At 35.3% G+C, this 11,620-nt stretch overlaps 1 protein-coding gene across 4 annotated transcripts in view; it reads right to left on the bottom strand.

Annotated features, from left to right (window-relative positions):
* Nucleotides 1-5,550: 5,550 nt before the first annotated feature.
* METTL15 (methyltransferase like 15) overlaps nucleotides 5,551-11,620 on the bottom strand; it is a 75,289-nt gene continuing 69,219 nt past the window's right edge. For all 4 annotated transcript variants that reach the window (XM_015863454.2, XM_015863452.2, XM_015863451.2 and 1 more), the window contains exon 6: nucleotides 5,551-7,992. In XM_015863454.2, coding sequence (XP_015718940.1) covers nucleotides 7,547-7,992 — 446 coding nt within the window. In that variant the 3' untranslated portion in view covers nucleotides 5,551-7,546. The remainder of the gene's footprint in view (nucleotides 7,993-11,620) is intronic.

The following is an 11,620-nucleotide window of genomic DNA, read 5'->3' as shown; positions in this document are numbered from 1 at the left end:
ACAGAGTCAAGAAAATAAGAGACACATCTGCTTTGTTCAAAATGCAACAAACAGTCATCACAACACACTATAAAGCCAATAAATTTTGTTCAATGATTTTTGGGGTTTTTTTGTCCTACATTAGCAGTTCTTGCTTAACTGACCTGCTTTCAATTCCAGGACTAATCCACCATCCACACAGGTTTAATTAAATTAGTTATTAAAAACATATTAAGTGATTACTGTCTGCATTAAAGCTAATTCTTTATTCAAAGCAAAATAACAGCAAGGGGCCAATTCTCTTAATTCAAAATCCTGAGCTTTTAATGCAATATTCAGGCATTTAACAGCCCTTCACACCTGCATGCGTTATGTATGATTTTTGGTGAAATGAAGCAAAATGACATTTTTATACTCTCACCACAAAATGCTGCTACAACGTGCACTAGAAAGGCAACAAGTAAACCACAATTTCTTTTTACCCATCTCCCCACTGGGCATCAGAAAAGCAGCAGCAGCTGTGCTGAATGCTAATAAAGATAATAATTATTATTAAAGGTAGCTTCCACTAACAAACTGGGTACTAGTCACACATTCTAATGCGTCTCAAGTTTCCTCACAATGATACTCGAAAGCCTTAGAACTTTACAGGCTGTTGAATTTAACACTGGGTCAGACTTGATAACTGCCCACCTGTGTAGCATAATTTGAGGAAAAAATGGAAACATGAGTCAGGCAATTTAAATTCTATGTAGAATTTAATCAGTGAAAGTGATATTCCTGAAGATCTATCTTTGAAATGAGACAATTCTCCCCACTGTAGGTGACATAACACTACCCCCCAAATGTAACCTGCCCCAAACCAGCCATGTGCTGTATTCTCAATGAGAACGATGATTCTCAACCAATAACTTTCAATCTTCATCATACCCGAGGCAACTTCAAATTACACAATACCCAATTGCACTGTGTGATGCCAGAGGTATTCCTCAGTTTCAATATCACTGAACAATCCCTGCAGATTCAGTCAAGTCAGATGCAGTTGTATTCAAATGTCCTATTGCTTCATCACTAAGGATTGTCTCAGAGGGTTTAAATTTTAAATCTATGACAGCAAAAGATATTCAGGATTGTACTTGTTGTTGAGGAAAAAAAAAAAGTTTATGTACATTTTCATAAGTTAAGGAAATGGAAAATTCACGTTATACTTATGTAAGATTTGTTCCACTTCTACATCTGCCGATTTGGATCTATTACCTAGTCCTGTGTGACTGCAGTGTACTGTGGCCTGAAAAACAAAGATCACGTGGCAGCTTTCACACAAAAGGAAAATGACTGAAACAAATGGCCTCTTCTTTGACACTGAAACAAGCTGGATATCTCATTCTTCAACCTAAACTAAGAGGATGAGTGCATGTTTTTAATCTCATGACATCGAGAGGTAAACTCAAATGGTCCAAAAAGGGCTTTAAGATGGAGATACTGTTTATAGTTTTCTTTATTTTAACATAATATCTGATAAAAATAATTCCCTTAAAACTCTCATTTTCACATTCTGTGCTCAAAATTGGTTGGAGTAAGCTAAGTTGGGTCTGCCTTACAGGACTTTCTGCTCTAACAGAAATTCAGCAGATTTCATAAATGAGCAAAACTTTACACTTTTGAAAGAACAGTAAGTTCCATCTCTCATTCTGAAAAAGCAGAGATGGATTCCGCTTTAAAAAGATGCCAGAAATGACCCTATGGTCACGAATGAGCAGCTAATAGCCTAGGAACCTCAAACCATCTGCATCTGTGTTCAGGCAAGTGCCTCCAACAGAAAGTTCACCTCACTGGGAAAGAGTGTGCTTACAAAGCTGTATTTATAAACATTTTTATTCAACACAATTTTAAATTCAACACTTTGACACCTAGGCAGGATGTAAAATGTGAATGGACTTTTAAGGACCCACTTGTAGCGGTTCAAATTTACAAGAGGTTTCATGCTTCCGAGAGCATACAGATTTGTGCGTTGAAGGTGACCTGACTAGCTGACAAATCACACATAGGGCTCCTTTTCTTCCTCTTCAAACCAATGCTGTAGAATTTTCTTATGCTATGACTGGCATCCATAGATCCTAAAGATACACAACCACTAATAAAAAATGTTTGGCTCAGATTTCAGTTTGGGAAATATTTATGAGAAGCCCTAAATGTTATATAATAGGCTCAAATTCTGCGCATTAAAGAACACAGACGTGATTTCTATCTATTGTTCTTTCTAGACAGTAGCTAGAAGTGTAGTGATACAGCTAGCAGTGCTCAACAAGAGCCAGGCAATTGTGTGAAAAAATGAAACCTACGGAGGAAACACGCATTCACAGAGTATTATGGTGCATAATGGCATACCCAGTTCAGTTCTATCCTTCTAATTAACTGTATAATTCCATAGCAATTCATTAGAAACTGGTTATTAAAATCTTTGTCAACAACCTGGATGATGGTTTTCCCCGCAGCCAAGAGTTTAAGAAGTGACTTTTATGTTTTAGGAAAGCTGAAACTCTTAAGCCATAGGAAAATATGGAACACCATTATTGACAGCAGTAATAAGTGCTGTTAACACTTAACTCTGATGTGGTAACTTGGAACATGGAAACATTTATTAATTTTTATATGTGAAAAAAACAACTACTATTATGGATTTCACTTATAGATAAGAAAATTAAACTTTAACATACTTATTTTATAGACTCATTAGTAAATTAAGAGTAAAATAAGCAAAAAAATATGCTGAGAAGTGCTGGTTATTCTGAAATCAATAGGACACAATCACAAATCAGGACATCTAATGTGATAAGCTATGTTAGAGGGACCAAAACAGTCAATAGCTGTGTTCAGTAGCCAACCTTAATACAAAAAATGTTAGTTCAAAGGAGAAATTACAGCAGAAGTGACTAAATCTACATTTCCTCCTGAAAGATAAAAACTAAGTCTTCGATAGGTTGAAAATATACTCGCCAATAGAAGAGGCTAGACTGGAAAAGAGAGTTTGAAATACGCTGCCAAATGACAGGCCTATTGGAAAATGTGGTACTCACGCAGGAATTTAATCCCATTGAGATATAAATGAATCTCATGTTGACTGTAATTAAATTCATTAATCATTTTTTGCACTTAAAAATGCTGAGTGTTGCTGGTCCCAGAAAAGCTTCATGGAATTTTGAGAAAGAAACAGGTGGCTTGTTTGGTGCTGTACAACCAACACACACACACAGATGTGAGCACAATGAGGAGGTGAGTGGTGTGTTTCAGCAGTGGCAAGAGTGACAATGGACAACTTCTGCAGGTGAAGATCTTTAGGATCATGGCATTGTTCATCTTCAGCATCTTTTTCAGCAGGTGAAAAAGCATAGCTCATGGTATTGAGCATGTTGTAAAACAGCATACTGTAGCTGATTTGTAGACTTGCTCTATGAAATGGTGTTGTGCTCTTTGTTGTAATTTCCATGGAAAGAAGTAGGAGGCATTACTTTTGGAGCAACATAAAAACTAGCTTCAATTCCAAGCTCTTAGAATTCTTTTTTCATACTCTGCAACCCATTGTCACCATTACTCAGAGGACTCTGGTAGAGCACCTTTTCAGTTTCCATGAGAAACTCGCCTACTGGAGTGTTGGACTTACCTCCACAATGTCATCTCTCATTGCCTACCCCAACATTTCAGCTTGCATTCCCATTACAACTTCAAGACAAGGGACATTTAGAAATAAACGGTACCTTTAATAAAACTATTCTCATAAGTAAAGGTTGCAAGATTAGGCTCTCAGATTGTGCATGTATTAACAGGCATGCCCGTGTCATTACTCTTTAGAACACACATTTCGCACTGTATGAAACAGTTCTTACAATATCCTCATTTTTCTAACACTTACCTGCTAGGGCTGTCAGTTATTAAGTATTTCACAAATTTTGGCACACAAGTTGGTGCCATGCTTCAAGATTATTTGGTTTCTTGCTATAGTTACTGACTTGTGATATAACTTGGTTAGCCTTCTTCATGTAGTCACAGCTATATAAGATAATATCATCATAAACATAGTAGTGATTTACTCTGAGCTCTACTATAAGTTAAGTGCAAATGCGAACCACAAACAACCTAAACCTGAAAAGCAGATTACATGTTCTTTGCCAGGTTCACATCCCCAGACTCAAGCTGATGTGACATGTAAACTAATAACAATGGAACTTAAGTATTCACTCAATTCTGTCAATACATGAAATCTAAGGTGTGATTTATATACCATAATTTATTTTCATTTCAGTATCTGTCATATCTCCTAAACTTTCACATCTTACGCAGATTCCAAATAATATATATTTAAGAATACGTTTGTTTTTCTGCCTATTAAATTTACCCTTTCACAGCCTTTGTTCTATGAAAACTGAAATTAGTGTAACTGGAAACAACTACTGACCTGTAAAAGGAACAACAACTCTCCACATCTTTTTGCCTTGTATCCCCATGTTGAATGTGCTGTTACTCTGAACATTTGTAGGTGCACTACAAAAAGAACAAAGCATAGGTATTCCCAGGGCAGACAGAGGGAGCTGTATCCCCAGTTTTACTCTTTAAAGAAACAGCTATAAAAGAAGTGTTAAGTTTAAATTCGCAAACACTGTAAATTTAAAAACATCTCTAGATTGATTTTGTCTGAACACTGTAAACAATCCAACTAGGCTTTAAAAGCACTAGCAAAGATGCAATTTTCCTAAAGAACAAGACATAATGAAAACATTCTTTAAAAACATGCCTATGTGAGAACAGTAAGAACTCTCACCAACCAATCATTTGCTGCTTGTTTGTTGTGGTGTTTATTTTTTTTGTTTGTTTGGGTTTGTTGGGTTTCTTTTTGTTTTTTTTTTTTTTTTTTAAGCTTAGACTTTCATGAGCTATTTATGTGTTTCTGATCCGGTGATGTGAAAAGTATTGGAAAGCACAGTATGTCATCAGCAAAGTATGTCAAAAAGTATTAAATACGGTATTTAATAAAGTCAGATTGACGGGTGCCATGAGTTTTCTGAAAACAAAAAAAGCCTTTCCCTCTCATTTATCTTGAGATAAGCTTACACTGGATTCACAGGTGGACACAATTCTAACCACAAAGGACTCAAAGGTAAGAATATACAGAGCTGGATTTAAAAGCATACGTGTCTTCCCCCTGCTACTGCTGACCATGCATTAGAAATCATGCATCCATGTAGAGACACTGAGCTATCTCACCACTGCTGCTTACCCTAAAACAGGAAAAAGTGAATGAAAAATCTAACAAAATATTGCACACATTTATGAAATTACATAAAATCCATAATCCATAAAGTGGATTTTTTTCCACTAAGGTGTTCAATTTTACAGCTTAATTCTTACACTCCGATTAAATGCTTTCCCCCCCACCTTGATCTTCCACAACGTCTGAGGAGAGAAAGGGCAGATGTTCTACTTTCACTTGAAGTTTCTGCAACATTTATTATAGCACTGCAGTTTTAATTAATCCCCCCAAATCCTGCTTTAACTGTACTACGTGTGAGGCGTAAAAAGGCCTCCATATTTGCTTTAATTCTGAAAGACTGATAATAGCACACTACTTGTTTTGAAACAACTGCCACATCAAAACAATACATGCATGGACATAAAGACAGAAACCCACAGTCCACCAAACAGAATTTGTGATCCCATGAAAAGAGCCATTCCTGGGGGGGCATGAGAGATGCAGGTCTGAACTCTTTACTACTTCTGCTAAAGACATTAGGTAGGACAGCAACAAAATGGCTTACGGGTTTTGGTTCTTCAAGTTCTTCTCATTTTTCACGAGTACTTTTGTACAGAGATACACTAAATAATGAGTCAAGACTAAGGTAATTTAAATTAAACAAATTAAATCAGTAACAATCTGCATCTCGGACTGCTTGTCACAACCATCCCACCTCTGCATGTCTCCTTACCTCAGGGCAAACATCCTCACACTTCCTTCCTTACGGTGCTGTGACATTCCTTACAGTATAAACTTTCTAATTAATACCATGTCTTTTCCAATATAAAGTGCAGCATTACAGCAAATTACTACATGAATCATTAATAATAATAGAAATGTTAGTCCGGAAAGCAGCACGCAAAGCCTTATACAATTGCTATCAGAGAATGGCCATTTGTTAGCAACATATACAAAACTATATTTTCCACTTACAGTACATTAAAACCTCTCTCTTCCAAATGTGTGTCCGCCAAATACCATAACACATGTATATCAAAGCTCACGTTTCTGACACTGATTTTTCCCAGTCAAGCACCAATCTCAGTAGATGTGACTATAAAAACACTAAGAAATTACTCAATTGTAAGACATTAGAAGTTATTAATTCATTGTATTACTTCAAAAATTTATTAACCCTTCACATTCTGAAACAATGAAAGCTATTACATAATCATTATTGACATGCAAAAATAGCAACAACAATGAACTTTTACAATAAAATACAAATCTACAGCTAAATCCAATTCATTTTGACCTATTCAAAAAAATATTACCAACTTTACTAGTTAGTATGCTATCCAAGTAGAAAACTGGTGTTTTAGTAGTTCACTTATAAGATAAAAGTCTCTGCTTACCTAAAATAACTCTTAAAACATCATTTGCAAAGGAGAATACTTAGGAAGAATCACAATACACATGTTAATAGCAATTTCATCAACTCAAACTTCTACTGGATCTATGCATCGAATTTAGGACTGCAGGAATAACCTCAAATTACCTACTGCAAATCTTCCTGGTGTTTCCTCACTGCATATAATGTCCAAGTGCAATACAGAGGCCTTCTGAAGTCCCTTTTATCTCAAGACCCACTCATTATTTAAAATCAATAAACATTAAATAACCAGGCTGTCACACATGTAATTATTTTCTTATTAGCAGAGGTAAGAGATCACTCAAACTCTTGGATTAGGCATAAGGTTATGATATCAATTAATGTAAGATCAAGCTACTGTCATACAGATGTTAATTCAATAAGTGAACAGACACAGATTTATATCTCAATAATTCTTTATATCATGAGTTCTTAGGCTAGTTTAAAAACGTACACTAGATTAAAACAGTCAGTTGACTTAGTTGTTTGACATCAACAGCTATAAAAACACGGCTGTATCAATCAGCTACTGAATTTAGACTGGAAGTGTCACAGTTCTGAGTTGAGTCTAGAGGAAACATTTTAAATATATCAAAATTGTGGTTTATAAAAACTTCAGTTTTTGTCCTTTGTAAAGAGATATACGCTTGGTATAACCAGTAACACCCACTCATGCAACTTATTTTACTTATTTTATTACCCTACCTTTTGATGTTTTACTCTACAGCCCAGTCAAAAAGAAGTAGAATGGTGGGTAAAATGTTTTTTAACCATCTTTTCTATTTTATTTTTCTGTTTGGTGTTATCTGTCCAGTTAGTCCTCCAGAAAACAAAGTTGTAGGAAAGTATATATTATATAAATTATATATAATTATATAAATACAATTACATAAGGATTCATTTTTATTTCAGAGTTTAACAGCAGCTCTTAGCTTGGCTGACCTTGCTCTTGGGTTTGTTAGAATATCTTTGGCCTGGGGTGTGAGAACTTTTTTCTGTATAAAAGTCCACTTTGGGTTGGATTTTCCATGGGGGAATTCTTGTGTATTTTCTTCTTTGGAGCAATTTTTCAGAGCCCGTCTTATCTTCTGCCTTGAGCTAAGATTGTATTTTTCCGTCATGTCTATTCCATGAAGAAAACGTTTGATGATGCGATCTTCTAGAGAATGGAAGGAGAGGGCTACAAGTCGACCTCCAGGTTTCAGAAACTTCTCAGCTGTCTTCAGGCCTATAAAAAGCTCATGAAGCTCATCATTTACAAATATTCGCAGACCTTGGAAAGTTTTGGTAGCAATGTGTGTAGGTCTCTGAAGCAGATCCTTTCTTGCATACAACGCTGATGCTGGAAAAGCACCTGTCATACATTTGAAAAGGCACATGTCACAATTTTGTTATTCCTACACTGCTATGCTGACATTAATCCATGTATGCATGATGACTTTGAAGGAGTGCATACTTACCACAGAACCTTGAGTGAGCTTCCTTCTTTTAAATACATAATTATCTTCTGCTTTAGATCCCCTTTCCTGTAATTAAACCCTACTGTACTGAGCTAGCTTGCAGGCTTTCCTACAACCCATTGGAACTGCTTCCTCAAAGGCTTCAAGTTAAAATGCAAAATGATAGCTGAAACCAAAATAGGGAAAAAATGAAGATGATAAAAATTCTTGCTCCCTAAATCAGTGTTCCTTCAAATGTTCATGAAAGGACATTTGGAAATTTGGAAAATGCAGCTAATATTGTTGATTTTTGACAGAGCTGAACATAAGAGTTACTTGGAAGAGAAATCACAAGCTCAGGAGACACCAGTGGCACTAAACTTAATACACTCTGTTCTTGACCTTCCCCAGACAGTTATTCAAATCTCTTTATAAAGGTACTGAAATTTTGATGGGAACTCTAATATAGCCACATTTGATGTATTTTAGGTTTGAATCTTCATTATCAAAGTACAGAGCAAAGAATTGGAAATTTAAGGGATCAAAGTAGAAAAATAAAAAAAGTACAAGAGCCTACAAGATCTGTGAAACTTGAATAAACTTATAACCTATTATTTAAGTAAATGCAGAAATCACAGGAGCACATAAATGGAAATAATTATTTTTCCAAAGAAGAGGGTCCATCAGAGATAAGACAATACATCACATATGTATTAAAAAGCCTTAATCCCATTCCAGTACTAAACTACAAAATTACAAAGTAATGGATCTGAAGTAACTGTAGTTTATTACCAAATAACTGATAATCTATCTAATAGAGAAAAGAGCGTGGTGCCTGTAAAACTAATTGACTAAACTCGCATTTAAAAAAGCTTTTGAAGAAAATTTAATAAAAATATCATATTATTTCTACATTTGCACAAGTATGCTAGCACAAAATACTGTATTTCTTTACAGTTTTAAAGGAAAGATTCTACTCATGTCAGGGAATGTAAATGCACAGCATCACAAAAGCAAATGATCATCACTATTCAACAAAGGTAGAAGACAATAATGAGATTTAAAACTTGAGTTGTTATCAAAGTCATTCTAATGTATGTGAAGCATCCAAGATGCATTTCCACATACCCAATTTTCACAGCTATATGCCATACCTCCTCTGACCCCAGTAACAATAATGCCTGAATTAACTGAAAAAAAACACTGCCATTGCTGTTTCTATTACAGCTGCCTGAATGCTTCAAGATGGGAAGAGGCAATGGGATCCATTTATCTCAACACGCTCTACTATTCAGGGTTGTGAGGCTTTAAAAAAAAAAAATCTACTTCACAATCCAAATAAAGCCAACTTAAAAATGTATAATCTCTGGAAACTTGACTCCTCTATCATTTGCACTCTCTAGAAAAAGTTATATTTGCTGGGAAGTACCACTTCTGTCTTCCAGACCACCATATTCTGTACTTTGTATAAATAAAAAAAGGAACACTTAATCTAATTTCAGGAGTCAAAAAGCTTAAAAAATAAGGGCTTGGGCAAAATGAGAACTCAGTTTCAGAAGTTAAGGCGTCCTAAGAAACCAGCTGACACACCAAGCCTGTAGAACCTGGCACAACAGCTCTTTTTCTACATGCCTATAAACTGCATCAGATTTGAAAATAGAATGCTTCAAACAGCCACTGATTGCCATTTATGTGTGGAGAAAATTGTCTCTTTGTACATAACATAAGGACATCGTATACTGAGGAAAAGTAACTATTTTCTTTAAATGGCCAACTAATAGCTACAAATACAAGGAGTTTGCTCAGAATTCTTGAGTAATTATTAAATGAAATATCAGAGTTAAAATCAGCATATAACGTATTCAAAAAATGCATCAGGACACACATATTTCAATAGCATTCACCAAATGGCACAGTTTCCATACAAAGTATTACCTACTAACAAGCCGGTGGCCTAGAATGGACTATACTTTTTCTCCCACCCAACTCTACCTGTACTACCACTGTTACACAGTATCTCCTTTCTTGCTACAGGTTAAATTTACAGCCCTGACATCAAGAGCTTTCACTTTTGGGGTTTAACTATCCATAGCTGGTGTTCACCTCTCAAAGTAGACCCACAGAATTTGTCACTGTCGTATTTTAACAGCCTAACTATTTTAGCAGGCTAAATATTCTCTAAAAAACACTGCTGGCTTTCTGTGAATAATCTATTTCTGATATTCTAAGCACATTCCAGCTTCCAAAAGCATCACAGATAAAAATGAACTCAACTCACATGAGTACAGGATGAAATTTTGGTACAAAACTGACAGCATTTATTGATTGGAAGCCTAGAATGAGATTCTTTACTGAATTTCTGCAGTCAATCTCACTGTAACTTTAGTGAAGCACTCAAAGTTTTAGGTCCTGTGTCATCAAAACTATCTTTTTTTTTTCTTTTTTTTTCCCTTTTGTCAATGAATTGCATGATACACAGATGAAGTCATAAAAGTCACATGTTAATCTCTGGTCAGATAACTGTCCGATCTTGTTGAGTGCAATATCATCCTTCAATAATCTCCTATGACAATTAACTTCGTTTCAAAAAACGTTTGTATAAAGTAGGAGGTAAATTTGAAAAGTGAATCCTTGCAACACAGATTTATGAAAAACACGAAGAGAAATTGAGAAATTAAAATACTACTATATTCTGTAAATATATTAAAACATTACAGGCCTCAGATGAACACGTGTAAACTGCATCATTGAAAATATACAATGGAATAGAAGCCTATTCAATAAACTGGTAAAGAAATACAGCCACAGAGTAGTGTTAGGTAACTAAAAACCCTAACTAAAACCATAACATCTTAAAATGCAATGGCTTACTGGTTTGTCTGTCAAGATTGCTATCAGATAATACTCATAATTTGTGGTAGTGATTTCTGTCAGACAAATGGATCCTTCATCTCTTCTAATAAAGGCAGCAGATACTATCTAAGTGCCAGAAGAGTATTTTTTTTTTTCTGCTCTACTCTTAGCCCTTTGGTATTGTTAAACAAAATCTGCCTGTATTTTCTGCTAAAATCTCTCACCCAGCCCCCTCTAATTACCACAACACTAAAAGAAAATCCTTCCTGATAACAGGCTTCACAATACACAAAAATACATATCTAAAGAAAGCAAAATGAATTTCATTCATAAAAACATAGCACTTCCGGCTAGAAAACTGGTTTGAAATCCCAGTGAGAGGAATTATCATTTTTAGTTTTGGGTTGCCCTGATGCTACTAACACTTTACAAAATGTAATAGATTCACAAGTTAAAATGTATTGAAATTCTTAAGCTTGTGAATGAAATTAGCAACGTGATGTGCCTGTCAATAAGAACTATTAAAGTCCCCAGAGTGCATGAGTGTGGGAGAGTTTAAAAATTAATTCAGATTGTGCACCTGTTTGCAGGAATTCGTCTGTTGAATTAGAATTGCATTTAATAAGTTTCTGTGACGCAACTAATGTCCTTTTGCCTAGGCTCCCTCAGTACAATGTTAATTCCCACTCT

The sequence above is a fragment of the Coturnix japonica genome, chromosome 5 (assembly GCF_001577835.2).
Source record: "Coturnix japonica isolate 7356 chromosome 5, Coturnix japonica 2.1, whole genome shotgun sequence".
In the NCBI taxonomy this organism is placed as follows: Eukaryota; Metazoa; Chordata; class Aves; order Galliformes; family Phasianidae; genus Coturnix; species Coturnix japonica.
Note: the sequence above shows the minus strand (reverse complement) of the source record. Positions and strands in the feature narration are given on the sequence as shown.